This window comes from Anguilla rostrata, chromosome 8 (genome assembly GCF_018555375.3).
Source record: "Anguilla rostrata isolate EN2019 chromosome 8, ASM1855537v3, whole genome shotgun sequence".
Classification (NCBI taxonomy): domain Eukaryota; kingdom Metazoa; phylum Chordata; class Actinopteri; order Anguilliformes; family Anguillidae; genus Anguilla; species Anguilla rostrata.
The window spans coordinates 28,154,248-28,171,568 of record NC_057940.1 but is presented as its reverse complement, the minus strand read 5'-3'; the positions used below and the strand labels follow the sequence as shown (position 1 = coordinate 28,171,568).

At 41.0% G+C, this 17,321-nt stretch overlaps 1 protein-coding gene across 5 annotated transcripts in view; it reads left to right on the top strand.

Annotated features, from left to right (window-relative positions):
- LOC135261333 (leucine-rich repeat transmembrane neuronal protein 4) overlaps nt 1-16,571 on the top strand; it is an 89,423-nt gene extending 72,852 nt beyond the window's left edge. For 2 of the 5 annotated variants that reach the window (XM_064347544.1, XM_064347546.1), the window contains exon 3: nt 14,746-16,571. In XM_064347544.1, the coding sequence (XP_064203614.1) occupies nt 14,746-14,967 (222 nt within the window). In that variant the 3' untranslated portion in view covers nt 14,968-16,571. The remainder of the gene's footprint in view (nt 1-14,745) is intronic. The other 3 variants (XM_064347545.1, XM_064347547.1, XM_064347548.1) reach the window with 3 other exon arrangements.
- The last annotated feature ends 750 nt before the right edge of the window (nt 16,572-17,321 follow it).

Sequence of the window (17,321 nt, the reverse complement as noted above, 5' to 3'; positions counted from 1 at the left end):
ATCAGCTGCGTTATTTAACACGCTCTCCACTTTTTTTTTTTCCATTTGCGCCTTTGTGTGGTGCAAAGCTCTCATTTATCAGGCGAAGCTATTGCACAGAACGACTGCAATTACGAAATAAATAAGTGGTTTCATATGATGTTTGCGAATAAGACTGGTTTCTTTATGAAAGGGGTTCCTGGTGTGAAAAAGAATGACTTCATATCTTTGAAAAAAGCACCAAAGACTCTAAATAGGGAATAGATGCAATAGATATCAGAACCATCTGGAAGCTCTTTGATATTCTGATCTTGTGGTTGTATTTGAAAGAACTGGATTGATGGCATATTGCTACATTAATTCACATTAGTTTCAGTGTCAATATTTTCCAAAAGTGTGTTCTTCTAAAAGAATCCATTTTCTGTACATCTTGCAAAAATTCACCAAAAACGGTATTGATTTCTTGGAGAAGGACAGGCAGCCAGTTCCACCACCAATGATTTTTCAGTAAAACCCCAAAAAGGCTCCATTCCCAGCATTACATTAGTTACTGCTGCTGTTATTGTTTTGACTTTCCTTTTCTTTACAAGAACACAGGTATACCCGCGTGGCGCTACATTAGCTTGATATCTCTCCGTCTGCAGCCGGTTAGTCCCATAAACCAGTGAAATACATTAGGAAATGAAATGGTCTGTCTCCAGCACATTGATGTGCACTCAGCCAATCTCCCTCCAGCCTCTCCCTCTCTTACACCTGTCCCTTTCCATTCCAGTATATGGCCTTTACAGAATATTACCATGCTGTTCTGTGTGACACGCAGAGAAATGTGAGAAAAGAGAGATGGGAGAAAAGATTGAATATTAAAATACGTCGAGGTGTTAAATGTTTTCAAAATGCCCAGGAGGCAGTGGCAAAGCCATTTTGTTTAAAGGGGTTGTGGGGTGCACGGTCCACTGTTACCAGTACTGTCCGAAAAGAAAGAGCAGTTTGAATATTTCTGAATGCACATGTTCTCAGAGACTGATCTGGGGATCAGCCACTACTTGGTGTATGAGGGATCATCATGCTGGTTTGGATGACTAACTCCAGTTGGCAGTGTGTTTCACACCTGGGAACCTGGGGTGGAGTGGTACACGTATCTGTACCAAACCATTCAGTATGGGACGTTTGGTTTGGCATACACTGAAATGAACAATTCCAATCTTTAATGAATGCACCAAACGTTTTTTCATTGTGGGGAATTTATATTCAAGACTCTGAGTTCCCCCCCGATGATTTATTGTTAATATAACTTATTTTTTTGTTCGCCACTGTTGAAATTTTCATTAAGTGAAAAGCAATTTCACATTTTATTTTTTTTTTCTGCCGTACCAAAAAGTCGAAACTGAGGTTCGAAAGAACTAAGATTTTTTTGTGCTGATGCACCCCTACTGGAACACCCAGTGGGCTGGGCTGAGTTCAGAAGGCCACTCTCTGTCCTTTTGGAGACTTGTCACTTGCCGTTAGCTCTCCAGTCCCACTTGGTTGACACACATGGCTCTGGCAGTCTGTGGAAAGAACTAACAGCATGCGCTTGCATAATTGCACCAAGCTGCGTGTCCACCCACAATGCTCATTTTCAGACAGGGGGACAGAGCAGACACAGATTATGCCTCATTTATTTATTTATTTATGTATCTCTTCGCAAGCAACTGTGAAACAATTTTTTTATTGACATTTGTTTTGGTTATATCATTTTCTTGACAAAATCTGAGATCTGCATTAATCAGATGTACATGAGACCATGAACAAACAAGGAATGACAAAAGGGACAGTAGCACTGGGTGAGCACCATAACAATAGAAAACCATCATCTGAAGGAAATTGGTTGGAAAATGTATCAATTTAGCTGACAAGGGTTGTCAGAGGGATAATTTGGACATGACATGCAGAAGGCCTGAATTACGGAACACGAGTTACAATTTTCTGTTGTCTGTTTTTACAGTTATGTGGCAATCCTCTCAGTTTTCATTTTGAATTAAATGTAGACCCCTAACAAATCTTGTTTTATTTACATGTTGTATACATATGTGTCTGTGTGTGTGCATTAATTTCTTTTTGTTTATTTTGTTTATTTTTTGGTGGGAGTAGTCAAAAATGTAGAAATGCGTATCAAGCAATATCCTCACGTGATGCCACAAATTATGTTGCCAGGGGTTACATAGGAAATAACCCTAATTCTGACTGTATGGTATATTTTGAGGGCGGCATGGTGGTGCAGCACCGTTGCCTTCCAGCAAGCAGGTCTTGGAGAATGCTAATTGGAGACTCTAAATTGCCTGTAGGTATGAGTGTGTGAGTGAATGGTGTGTGTTCCCTGAAATAGATTGGCGGCCTGTCCAGGGTATATTCCTGCCTTTCGCCAAATGCATACTGGGATAGGATCCAGCACCTCCTGCGACCCTGCTCAGGATAAGCGGGTATAGATAATGGATGGATGGATGGATGGATGGATGGACCTCCCGCGACCCTGACCAGGATGGATGGAATAATTTGGGGGGTGGGTGGTTTGGGGGATATAAAAAGGCATTAAAATGATAAGAGGCTTAACAATCTGCAGAAAAAAATGTTTTTAGGGGAAGGGGGGTTCTGGCCTTGTCTTTCCAAACTTTCCAGTAAAGCATCTTTAATTTAATTAACTGAAAGTGGTAAATAGACTGAAGGAAAAATAGTAATTGAAATTATCTTTGTTATGTATGTATTGATAATGTTTCCATTGATTGTATTTACCACCCTGTAGCCTTTTCATGTTTGTGTGCTCAAGCTGAGCAGGTGTGGGCTTGGTTAGTATTTGGATGGAAGGAAAATTAAGTTGAAGGCGAAGCTAAGGGGGTATAACAGGTAAAACTACCTGAGTACTAGTGGGTCCAGGGGGCCACCAGAGGTGTATGTGCATGTTTTCACTGAACAAGTAATGTCTTGATCCATCCTTGCAGAAGAGGTTTGTTGGTCCAATAAGGGACATTCCTACTAGAAAGGCAGTGCCCCAAAACAGCGATGTGGGTCAGGGAGTAGCCAGGAATTCTGGGCCCCTGAAAGAATAATGCACTAGGCCCACAAAGAATATAGAAAATAATTTAGGTGTCTGCCCTGCGATAGACTGGCGTCCTGTCCAGGGTGTATTCCTGCCTCTTGCCCACTGCATGCTGGGATAGGTTTCAGCACCCCACGCGACCCTGACCAGAAATAAGCAGGTACAGATAATGGATGAACGGGTGGAATTGTAAGTGTCATCCCCTGGATAAGACACTAAACTGAGATCCTGACTTACTGTGGTCATTAAAAATACCATGGCCTTTTTTTGAAAGGGCTGGGGAGCTAACCCCTGTGCCCTAGGCAAATTCCCACAAAAAACTGTCTCTATATGTGGCCACCAAATCATCTCCTCCATCTCCATACCTGGTAATATAAAGGTTAAGTTCGTATACAAAGTTTGTATACAGTTATATTCTGTTCTGTGCTGTGTATTTACAATTGACAGCTGAATGTGTGTGTGTGTGTGTGTGTGTTGTGTCAGCAGGAAATAGCAAAAAAAAAGATAGAAAATAAACAAATCTGTTTTATGCCTTGTCGTTTAATGACATTCTGTTCACCCTCTCCAGAATATTCGTGACAAGCTTTGAGAACTAAATTATGATCTGTGTATCACTTTGGAGGAAATGCCGCTGTTGTGGCTGATGCGTTTGAATTGCAAAAGGGTGGATTATGTTAATGAAGCAAATTAAAGCCACGTCGTGGCGTGGCATTATGAAACTGTGCAAGGTTTTGTTTTGTCAGCCAAGTACATTTCATTGCTTTATTACATTGAAATGATCCACTCCCACAGGAGTTACATACGATCACTTGGCAAATTGCTCTGAAAGGCTGTGTGAAACAAATGTTCAGTTAAATTGATCACTGAATCTTGTTTGTTTGTATGTATGTCTGTATATACAGTATGTGTGTGTGTTTTTTCAGTACATACATGGTGCACAATTTCTGTTGTTTTGGGTCTGTACTCCAGCACATTGGATTTGAAATGAAATTAATATGAGGTTAAACTGAAGATTGTGAGCATTAATGTGAGGGTATTTGCATCTATATTGGGTGATCCATGTAGAAATTGCAGCCCTTTTTATACAAAATATGCCACATTTTAAGGGAACCAAATGTAATTGGACAAATTAGCATAATCTGAAATAAAGTTGTCATACTTAGTGATTGGTCCTTTGTAGCCTGAAATCTACTAACTGTAGACATCACAAGATATTGGGTACCTTCTCTGGTGATGCTCTGCCAGGCCTGTACTGCAGCCATCTTCAGTGTTCCTGTTTGTTCTGGGGCCTTTTTGCCTTCAGTCTTATCTTCAGCAAGTCAAATGCATGTTCAAACATATTCATGTTTCATTTCAAATGTAGTGCTCATCTTTTTGTGTTATTGTAGGTAGAAGATTATACTTCTACCTACAAAGATTGTCACAGAAAAAAATAATTATGCAGTACAGGCCAAAAGTATTAGGCCACCTGTTTTTTTTTTTTTTTTTTTTAAACCTTAGGTAGAGAAGAACTCAGTTAATATATAAACACTTTTTTCTGTTTCTACCAACAATAACATAAAAATATGAGTTTTACTTAAAAATAATCTTAGGCATGACATTCCTCAAAACATCATTTTGTGTTATTGTAGAGAAAAATGGAGAGAAAAAATTATCTAAATAAAGATTTTTTTGAAAAACTACAGGTGGCCCAGTACTTGTGATTTAGTGTTTCTGCAGTTGAGGCCGCAGACATCAAAATTGGTGGATAATCTGATCCAATTACTGTTCAACTGCCAGACAGCCCTATGGGCACAGACAAGATTAAATGCTGTTTTTTTTTTTATTTCATAAAGAGAAATATATTTCTTCAATGTTTGCCATAAATGGGCCATTAATAGAGTGAGGGGAAATTGCCCGTGCCATTCAGTGCTTATATTCATAACATGTTGCCCTCATAAAATGATCTGTCATATCCTCAAACCAATTTCCAACATGTATGAAAAATGGACTGCCTATTCGGCTCCTATGGAGCTCTTACTTATGCGGCAAGAGTGGCGTGTACAAATGCTAAGTCCTCGGTTACAGTAAGGCCAAACAGTTCTGAAAGCACTGCTGTGATTGCCTCTCTGGTCGCACAAAGATGAGCCGTATCGGGGAACGATATCATGAATGATCGCCTGGGAGACTGCATCACCCAGCGAGTAGAGCACCAAGTTCTCCTCTGAGAATGAGATTCATGCCGCGTCCTATCTGGAAAGGTAAATAGTGCGATAAATCTGGATGCTGTTGGATGTGTTGCCAGAGCCACATATGTCCACACACACCTTGCCTCTCACAGCTGTTTCCAGTCAGAAGTTGCGAAGGATTTTCCCAGATATAATTCAATTATAAAATTGTGAGTACTTTCAGTTGGACTATGTGACAGTGCCTGATATAACAACAGACTGCATAATTTATGTAGATTTTATTTTTTCTGTACCTTTATCTTTGTAACTGGGTTCCACAGTGAAAATATGATTATCATGTGATGAAATGTAAGATCTTATATAGAATAACAACATGCTTTCAAACAAGTTGTGTTTCCAAAGGTTGTGCTATTTTCTGCATGTTCCCACAAATGAAATATTTGGAAGCAGAAATGTTCTGTCATGGATGGGTTATTCTCTTGATTATTAACCTACTATGAAATCAACATTCCGAAACATAATTCTGAGTAAAACTATGAAAAATGTAAAAGTGTGTATGGATTTGCGGCCATGATGTCTGGTAATAGTCTTTTTCTTTTTTTTACTTTTTTATCTGTATATAGCCTTCGCAATATATTTGTGTGTACTCTAAATAGGCTACCCATTTCATTACATTCAAGAGCTGCATTCCTTGCCCCACTACATAAATCATCTACACTCACCCTCCCTCCAAAACTTAATCCTCTCGCCACCCCCTGCCCCCCTCCCTTTTGGAATTATTTCTCTGAGAACCCTTTGAAATATTGTTGCTCCATAGCAATAACAGTCACCCAGAGCTGCTTAATGAAATATTTATTAGGGATTTGAGGATTGAGGTTATTTTAATTACCATTTGCTAAAGAGGCATCTGATTTACTGGGGGGTTCACTCTTGCCAGTCAGCATTTGCCTTGTGTCACTCTGTAAGTGTGTGGGGTTGTGTGCAAATCTAAGCTGTGGCATTTGTGGTTGCTGCCACTTTGAATTGCAGCATCCCTCTCTCTACCCCTCTTTCTGGCCTCTCCCCATCATTCCAGTCCCAGTGTCACATCTCTGACCGCTGTTGTCCAACAGTGGAGGCAACTCTCACATCACAGGAAGATCTGCCAAGCATCCCTAAAGAATTGGGATGATTTTTAAATCCAAAACGCAATTTCATGCTTGGCAATATATATATATATATATATATATATTGTCATTATTGCCAAGTTGTTTTTATCTGACTCATATGGATTATTAGCAGAGGATTTTATCCAAATGAACGACCAAGCATTAGCATACAACCTCGCACCCAAGTGGTGTCATACAATGGATGCATGAAGGCTTTTATACCCCTTCAGATCCAATCACATTCAATGCAACAGTCCCCGTTAAATCCAGTCATACTTATTGAAAGCACATTCATAGAGTGACATCGATGACTAGGCCCAGTTTATACAACTCATTTGCGCATATGACACACACATGAGTAAGTATCTAATGGGATGAACTGCATTAGGGGGAGATAAATCCCATGTCTGCTGCATTAAGCCTCTTTTAACAGCGGTGTAAAGTTGATCATATTTGCTAATGCTTAACAAAAGGTTTCAGAGTCAACACTGATTTACTCATCTATTGGGCTGGCGTATATGTTTGTCTCATATTGAGTATGTTGAGCATATTGTGCATATTTTAGTTTGAATTTGAATAAATTGATGTCCATATTTAAAATTTAATTCACATACACAAGGGTAGTTTTTTCATTACAATGAAAACATAAATTTGACTACAACTACGCATTTGCAATGACTGTTGCAATGACTGTAAAAAGTGTTTTTTGCTTTGCTTTTTTTCTGATCTACTATGAAAGTGGTTTGTATGCACTTGCCACCATTAATACACCACGTGATTGATCTGCCTGTATACCACTTTGTGTGATTAAAATTAAAACCAGCTGAATACTGACAATGTACTTCACACAGAAGAAACATTGCTGAACACAGGAGAGCAATGAAGACAAAAAAAAATCAAGCAACAGAATTTTTGATTGGCTGATGTGGAAATGAAAGAGGGCCAGAAAAAGATATTTTTAAGGTGGGAAGATGCTCAAAAATAGAACAGGGTTACTACATTATTCGCTGTACCCAAATCCAAGTCCCACATTGCACTGCCTAATTCACTCCCACTCATTATTCTTAATTCATTTATTAGTATTCAGAACATGTGCTGTATTGTACGTGTATAGCGTTACCAGTTGTATATTGTTTATGTAAGAATCACAGACTTAAATTCTTGAGCTGCCTGAGGTGCTTAGCTGAGCTTACATTCTAAAAAGGTGAATGGAACATTTGAATAATGTCAAGGATATATTTCGAACAAAAAAACAAGCATTTTGTTAGAAACCCTAGAATGAGAACATGCACACACCAGCCAGGCTTTGTCGGATTTACTCCAAGGTATTATTTTTATGTACATTTATAACAAATGGTTTCTGTCGGCAAACCTGGTCCCATGTTACCGTTAAATCACTGTTGGAATGCACAAAATTGCAGCCAAACATTCTCATTGTGTTGAGTCTGTCAATACCTCCTTAGTACTGTGTGAGAACATCTGTAGTCCATTGTGCATATAGCAATATATCTCCAGGTTCATTGTAATTATAATGATGTGTGAAAGATGGTCCTTGGAAAAATGTGGGCAGGTTCGAATGATAAGAACATGCAATTTTCAGGACAGCTCAAGAATCCAGTGGGTCTCAACCTGTCTCTGCTCTTCGGAGGCTTTTGAATGCTGAAATTGATTGTGGTACGTCAATCAGGGAACCTCAGTGCAGTGCGCTCATTAACACACAGACAACAGTGACAGCCCGCGCCATCCCAACCTGCGGCGGGAACTCTCCCGGGTCCCCCGGCACGACGGCTTATCGCCTCCTGCAGGGCGACGGGGTCCCCGTTTGATTGGCCGCTTTATCTCTGACTGCCGAAGAGGGAGAGCGGCCCGGCGGGAATCATTAGCGCGTCTCGCTGGCCGCCCGCGGGCCCGTCCCGGTGCCGGGGCGATAAGAGCGAGCCGTCCGCGCGCTCCTCTCCACGTCCGCACGCTCCGAGCCGCTGGGACGGGAGCGCCAGGCGGATCGCCCGGCTGACGGAGAGAGGTTGGAGCCGGGCCCGAGGATGCTGTTAACATGGCGGCGCGGGCCTCGACCTCCCCCCCAGCCGCAGCCGCGGACCCGGGCGCGTCGCGGCGGAGGCCTGTCGCAGCAGTCTGTCACGTAGCGGCTCGCGGAAAGAAATCATTTTCGCTGCGGCCTGACCTCTGCGCGGAGGAGCGCGAGGGGAAATGATTTGAGTGAACGCTTTGATAAGCAATCCCAACCTAATAGCTTAGAAAATAGAATTAATTGCCGCGCACAATGATGTGAGAGTTGATCGGCCATTCTCCAGAGTATGCACTGTTCTTGCGGAGCCGGAGACAGACGAGGGGAAACCGGCTTATTTCTTTATACTTTTCTTTAAAGAGAAAGCGTAATGGAAAGAGGAAGAGATTTTTCCTTTCGCTTTGACCCAACATCAACATGTGCCGCTTACGCGCTCGGGGGAAGTTCCGTTCACACAGCTTCTGACTCTCAGCTGCTAAAGGCATGCCCCTGCAGTTTGAGGAAGAGCATTTTACTCGGTGTGGCCTGATAGCTGCAGCAGTTTCCAATGGTATTATGAAAATTTAAACCTCATTCCACGACCTCGCGCATACTTGTCTTGAAAAACATTTCCAGCGATGGGGGGACCGTGGAGCTGTCTCTATTATGGAACAACTGAGGCGGCCAAACAACAAGCAACCTTTAAATATTCAGGTGCTGAATTGGTAGGTTTGTCTCAAAGCAATTCTAAATAGAAAAGTAACTGCATGGGCTTTGACTCTGGGGGAAAAGGGTTATGTATATACACTAACTCCATTGACTGTAATGGAGACCTGGAAACATTTGCTTATCATTGACCAGATGGGCCCTGTGTTTCTAAGTAAACCTTCATTAATACATAATTAGCTGAATAGAAGATGGCATTTGGAGTAAGGCTGTGCAGAGAAATGTACTGGGGGAATCTGGAGAAAATATATAGAACATCTGTGAAAAATTTTGTTGATACCATTTAAGTTCTGAATATTATTCCTTCGTGTATCCCACGTGCACAAGGAAAGCCTTTTCTGTTTGATGGCATTAGCAGAGATGCATTTTCTGCTTTGTATTCATCTCTGTAAATTTAATTCCCTTCTTTGTTTCACAGATGCCCTTATCCACATTTATTTACAATATTTAGAACTCTACATTTCCCTTATTCTAGGACCCATTTATACAGTTTGATTTATATTAGAGGCTGAGGTAATGTATCTTGCCATGGGGGTTACAGCATTTCTATTTAATCATGTTTTGAAGCATTTATACTTTATATAAGTAACTGTTCTTCAGACAGTTTTATGCCCTACTTTTTCTTTGTCTCCCTATTTGTAATTTTCAGTGCTATCAAGTAACTGGTTTGAGTTCTCATAAAGTATCAGTAACAGTATGTAGTTTCTCATAAGTAGCACACGAAAAATTCTGAATACTATCAAGATTGGCTCGTCTTCTACTACAATTGTATCAGATAGCAACATATAGCTTTTAATCAAGACAAACAAAAAAAAGGACAGGGGAAGAATGTAAAATGTATCATATAAAATTATCGCTTTTTGTCATTGATTGCCATACCCCTTTTTGCTGAGTGAATGCAAAACTAGCATTCAGCTTTAAAACAAGCATTTAGCTTTTCTGTGATGTCTCCTATCTGAGATGGATTCATCTACAAGACAACTTCTCTATTCGTGTCTCAACATCCTCAATTCTTGTTAATATGAATAAGTAATAACAGCAGATAAAGGGAGATAAATCTTCTTTATTGCCGTCGATGGTGAGAATAGCTCTTCTTTAGTCGCCTCCTTGTGTCCTTTTTGCCGGAGATAAATGGAAGAATCTTTCCAGCTGAGCAAAGGAGGAGAAACGAGGAGGGGAGAAGGTCCAGGGCAAAGTCCTGTGTCTGCAGCATTTGGAGCTTAATGTGCAAATGCTGGCCCCTGCCCAGGCCGCTGCGCGCTAGCCTATGAGTCACGTCTTTAAAAGCCCGGGTTCTAACAGCCAGCTTGCTCCTAATACTCCTGATTAAACCTGGATGGGCACTCCTGCATCAGAGCCAAAAAGCCTTTTATTTTTTAAATATCACTCAGACACAAATTTAATCCTATTTTCAGGAGGGGAGGGGTGTGGAGGATGGGTTGGGGTTCAGGGGTGAGGGTGTTTAAGCAGAGTGCCCCAGAGGAAGAAGAGACACAGAAGAACAATGGGAAAGATAAAGGCTTGTTTTTGATATGTGCAGAAAAAGATATGTGCTTCTTACCGTCTCCCAGGTTAAGCCAGGGCCACCAAGGTGTTTACACTGTTATACTGTTTTCTTATTTTTCTGGGTTGTATAAGTGTGTGGGGGGTGTAACTTAAAGCTCTTGTTTGGCCAAACAGAGTTACATTCAATAGCATTGTAATCGATGGAAAATTGATTGCTCAATTTTACTTAGAAAGGGTGTGTGACAGATCCATTATAACAGCCAGCAGGACTGACAAGGTAACCCAATTAGGTCTCGTATCCAGATGGGGTCGATGGCAACGAGTTTAAGCCACAGTTCCCCTGGCTGCTGGCAAGGCTGAGCACCACAGCTCCCGATGTCTTACCATCTCAAAATCCACAAAAAATACAAAATTAAAAAACTAATGTTGCAGATCAGATAGCTATACCTTAATAATAAACCCATCCCAGCATAGGCTAATGATATATGCAGGGAGAAAAGTTGCCAGGAATGCTTGCCAAAGCAAGTCTTTCGGAAGTTCCTCCACCCAGGGAGTTCAGCTGGGGAACCCTGGACGATGCGAAGCCATGAAGTAATCGCACCAGCCACACATAATGGGATCTGCATCAATTAAGAAATTAACAGGAGAGTACACGTGATTTAAAATAGTGCTCCAAGCTGCTCCCCCTCCTTCCATAATGGCGCTGCAAACATGTGCAAGAGGCCGTTTGTTCAGTGCGACGGAGGAATGCGCTCATTTCCATGCTAAAATGCACTTTCGCCTCTCTCCACATTTCCCTAATTAGGCAAACATACCCTTAAACTAGCCGTTTGTTCCGCTGGCAGTTTACGACGTGGCTTCCTCGATGCGGACCCCCTACTAAACGCATTTACACTGTCTGTTTCCCACACAATAACCCAGGACTAAACTGAATACTAAACACTTAGGGAAGGGGGGGGGGGAAAAGCCACCACGAGCAAAGCCTCCACAGAAGCACGATGCATGAATAAATATACAAATTTGACCTCGCATGAAATATGTATTGAAGAAGCTCTCTGGCTGATTATTCAAATGCCACATCTTTGATTCCATCACGGTGCCTCTTGGAGGCGGTCCGCGACGCTTCATCAGACGGCCAGTCTCTTTGCGCAAAGCTCCTGCTGCACTGTAATTTAGCGCAGGGGTGGAAATCGTATCGGATTCCAATGGGATCCTTGGAGTGATCTGCTCTGGCAGTCAATGCTGAGAAGTGCTGATTTATTGCAGTCCATAATTTCTAAAGAATGGTTTTCGAAAGCTAACTGTGAAGGGGGCTTCAATAATCAATGGATGAAGAGCGTGATTCAGGCCATCTTGTCATTTTTTGGCCAATGCCGGACACCCCTCAATCTTACTTAATTGCCCACAGAATCCAGCTGCTCTGGAAATTCTTAGTCCAGTCTAATTGCAATTCAGAGGCTGAAATGGAACTGCCACAGTACAGTCCTTTGGTGTAATAAATTCACGATGTGCTTCTGTTCTGCCAGCTTCTTGAGTATAATTTGTAGATCGCCCAGCTGAGTATCTTGAAGGGGGGACAATTACAAATGCAGGCACATACACGCACAAATAATTTTACTGGCGTGCAAACATTTTCTGTATAATTGTGTTCACCTCCATGATCTCCGATTCGGTTCAGTTAATTCACAGTGTCTAAGAGTAAGCTACGGTGTCACAGCGGAAACCAGCTGGTTGCACATTTACATGCGCGCATGTAGATTTATGAACAAACACTGCTATAAAAACCTGCTGAAATGGTCAGAAGTTAATGCGACTTAATGAATTTCAAGCACCGGAGCACAAAACGGGGAGAACACGTGGAATTTGCAAAGTGCCTGTAATGTAATAAGCAGTTTCTGCTTAATGGAGTCGTGCCACCATTTAAAAGAGAGGGGGGAAAAAAGCTATGGTATCCATGCTGCTTTGCTTAAGTGTACGCTTGCATAAAATCAGTTCTGTGCTCTGTTCCCTTTGTGCAGAAAAGCTTTTTGCAGTATATGTGTCATCTCCACATTTGTGTGTATCCGTGCGTGGGTGCGTGCGGGTGTGTGTGAAGCATGGGAAAGCTACCCAATGATTATCAATATATATCTGCAAATTTCAAATGAAAATACTGGCTGTGGACATGTTGAATGGCCTAAAATAAGGATGATAACAATAATACTTGTGGCAATAAAATATTACATAATACAGATGTTTTATTAAAAGTGCTCCATTTGTTTTGTTTTTGGCAATTTAGGCGAAACTCACTCATGCATAGAAATGAATGAACATAACGTCCCCATTGCATTCAACCACGCTTTTTCTCATATATATATTATCAGAGCAGGACAAGGAAACAGAACACACTTGAGTGAAACTGAATTCAAAATACAAGTTTTGGTTCATTCCACTGCGCTTTATAGGCTACTACTGTACAAGTCAAGAAAGTAGATTTATAGCCTAGTCTAATCAAGCTATGGCATTGTACCTATCGCATTCTGTCATAGATGTATTGATCTTATATGGCATATTCTGATTTGTGTGCATTTGTGTGTGTTTGTGTGTGTGCATGTGTGTCTATGTGTGTTGTGAGAGAGGGAGAAAAATGAAAAATGAGGTTTAGTGTACTTTGTTGTGTATGTTTGTAAGGTGAATGTTTGGTGGGAAGTTTGACAGGAAATAGGACTTCAGGAGGAAATAATACATCACCAATTCATCATAATTAGTTGGACATATTTCACTGCTTATCATTGTAAGATCGATGACTGTTGCCGAACTCAAACTACAGCATATTTTGATGCACTTCATTTTAATCAGCTTTTAGAGCTCACTTACTGCACCTTCTGCAGCAAGATGAAGTCTGTAGTTTTGCTCATAATTCCTGACCTCTAAGAATGAATCTTCGCTCCGATCAAGGGGGAGAGAACAAAATGGTCTTAATGTCTCCTAATTCCAAATACCCCTGACGGGAAAATAAAGCTTTGTTATCTCTCAATCTAGTTATCTCTGCAGTAAGCCATGTTTTCTTCCTGGCTCTTTTGCAAAGCACTCTTGAGGATCTAATTTTAGTTTTAAATGGAAAAATAATCATTTTTGGCCCTCCTTGTTGTCGTGTCGATACTGTAATAGAGGCGGTGGACTGTTTTTGTTTTATTTACCAAGGGGATTGTGCATCTTTCATGATCATTTTTGCAAAGGCAATTTTAAATTCATGATGACGGTCATATTCAAATTTGGTTCTAGCTTGAACCTGTGCCCACCTGTTCTCCAAATATATGTCCAGCTCACTTTAACCAGCATCTTGTTTCATTTGCATTATTTAAAACGCCACATCTCTATGCAGCAGTGAACGCTGCATGTGTTGTGTTAATAATAGTATCGGTACTAGTTCTGGCAACCCATAGCAGACGGTCCGTAGAGTACGATGTTGTTCAAAACTCTCCATTCAGTGCACAGATGAAGCTGTTCTCTGATCTAGTTCATGACACTCTGGTTGGCAGGGGTCTGAGAAGGGATGCAGAGAGAGAAAATCAAGACATTGATGAATGTTATTTGATAAATTATGGATATCGAGATAGCATTGATCATTCAGCCTCTTTGTTCTTTTTGGCTGCAACTCGAAAGCTACAGAAATGGCAAGTTTCTAACTTCATGAGCAGATCCCCAAAAGTAACAACCATACCTTCATTTTACCAATCCTTGTTGGAAATGGATCCCTCACTGTAGCTGCAGCCTCTGAGCAGTGCCTGCCTTTGCTTTTGTTTTCATTGATTTGCAAACATATTAATCATATTAATCTGGATGTATTACCAATGGCCAAGCAATGGATGTAAAGCAGAGCGTTCTCTAGTCTGCTTCTCAAAATGAGCCTACATGGGCTGAATGGCCTGTCTGTCATCAGATATTTGTATTGGTTTATGTTCTAAAGTCTATTCCTTATGGTTGCATATTTGTCCAGACCATTCAGTTATCTTGCATAACAAGCTACCCAACTGACAGTCGGCTAGAGATTTCTTTAACCTTATTATCTTTCTCTCTCTCTTTTTCTCTCTCGCTTTCTCTCTCTCTTTCTCTACCTATCTCTTTCTCTCTCTCTTCACCCCCCTCCCCCCTCTCCAGCAGATTCCACACCAGGTGAGTGCACTGACATTCTACAGATATGAGCAACCCATAGTGGACTACTGCCAGGCTCACCAACCACTGCATCTCAACATGAACTACGAGGGTCCCCCCCAGGGACTGGAGGACCGGGTTCCACGAGAGCGCGGGACCATTCAGACTATTGCCCTCCCCACCGTGCCTGCAGCCCCTCTCACGGACCCCCGGACCCCCCCACAGTGATGTCTGCTGAGGAGGGGTGCACTGTCCCCGTTTTCCTCCCTCCGAATGGGTCATGACCAAAACTGAGAACGCAAACCCAGGCTGGCATGGATATACGGAGGAGTGGTGACAACAGTGGGAACTGCAGGGGCCTTATTGATGGAATCAGCTGCAAGTTTCCTTTGTGTTTGGTAGCTCTGAACAGGGTGCAACTGTAGTGAAGCAGTACAGGCTATCACTGTGGTGGGAATGAGAAAATAGCTAATTAAAGGCTGCGGTAAGATGCTGTATCTTACATCCAAATAGTTACTCCTAATGTTCTGTGACTTCTTCATTTTGGAAAGAAGTGTCTTTTCTGGGTCTTGTTTTTTACCGTTTGTTCGTGAAATCATCTACAGCTGCCTAGAAAAAAAAGAAGATATCTAAATATTTAAATGTAATTCAATTATCATTATTGCACTTACTGCCTCAGCTATATACAGCTCTTTATTTGAGGAATTAATGCTGGCACTCTCCCAATGTCGTGCAAGTAATTAAATTGAGTCTGCAAAGAATCTGGAAAATGTTGCGATGGGGAAGACAATTGCAGAACAAATTCAAGTTTAACAGAGCTCAAAGGTTTCTTGCTGTTGCTTCTAATAAGGTTTCAATCGGTGGTCGGACATGCAGTCAAATATTTACCATTATTAGATTATTAGGGGTGAGCTGTCCCGATTAAACTATTCAAAGTGGGGTGTGGAAAATGTGTTGAATTGAAGGGTGTGAAAGCGTAGTGACAAATTTAATGTCCTACAAAAGTCATGTATCTATGCTATTTTAAATGCAAAGAATGCCTTGCTTATGTTATTTGCTGTTTATTTTTTATTTATTTATTTTATTCTTTGATTTTTTTTTTTCTTTTGCTGCTGAATTTTTCCAATACCAGTATTAACCTCTGTGTGACCTAACACACTACTTGAGTTGACACACTGATGTAGCCTTTGGTGAGAAAAGCACTAGCCAACTCTTTTTGGACAAACATTACAAGGACTTAGTAACTGCTGAACCCACAACATAATAATTTACTCAAGGTTGCTCGCTCCTAATAATCTAAGAAGTTTGCTGCTTAAATGTAAAAGTAATGATTATTCGCCTGACACCCAAATACCCGTGAACTTGTTTAAATCTATTAAGGAATTTGCCAGTGACTTTGGGGCTTTCATTTTCATATAACTGATATGTACAAGATGCTTTTTTACCATGACCCTGTAGCCCCGTTGATTCAGTAGTGGGAGGATGCCTGTAAAATCTGCAGTAAACCCAGATGCTTGCAGACTGAAGAAGCCTGAGTGTGCCGTGGTGTTTTATATGAAGAATATACACTGAAGGTCACCTGGGCCCAACTGCCCAGCAGTATTGATCGTTCTCCGTGCTGTCTGTCACTTGTGGACGTATAGTCTCTGTTCCTTGGCCCGAAACCCAATCTACCCAGTTCTATGACGTACAGTCAGCAGTGCAGGACACAGGATGCTGGAAGGCTGGACCAGGGGGACACATCAAGGACCTTCTGTGTGACCCCACAAAATAAAGGGACGCTCTTCAGGTCACCTGACTTTCGAAGATGCTGAAGGAATGTCAAAAAACCTATCTGAAACAAAAAAAAAGCCCAGCTGGACTTGTGAATCTTGTAAATAGAGAGTAATAAAATAAAGAAAAAACGATGTCTTTGCTTCTTCAGAAACACAACCTCCTGGAGAAGAGGAGCCTTATCTTAAATCCAGGTGAGCCCAGATAGATAGCAGGGTGTCTACTGTAAAAATGGAGATTTGAGGTTGTGAGGAAATTTGCAATATTTTGCAATATTAGCTTTCTGGTTTTATGATGGATATATATGTGTTTTCTTCTGCTTTATTCCATATTACATGTTTTTCTGTTCTGTCAAATCATATAGCCTACAGCTACATTCCAAGGAAGTCGAAGTCCAAACCAATGATCTTGCCTTTACGTTGAAATAAAATCACTTATAACGTGAGTGGTTTTGGAAATTCTTTAGAAATACACTTTTTATTCTTAGACATGCCATTGTCACTTTGAGAAGGCAGAACTTTTGTTGGAAAATGTTAAGAAAGGCTGTTGGTTATGTTAAATGTACTGTGAACAGTTAGCTTTTCAACAGCAGTGTGGGCGTAAAGGATATTATTATTTTGTCTTGAAAATTACTTTGTATTTTTAGATTTATCTTCAATGGAGAAAGAATAATTGCTTATGAAACACTAAGCAAATCTGAGAGAAGATCTAATATCAACATACCAATACCTAGTGCTGGACCCATGAAACTGACAAATCAACATCTTAAAAATGATTAGCCAGAACATATGGGCCCTATTAAACTCCAA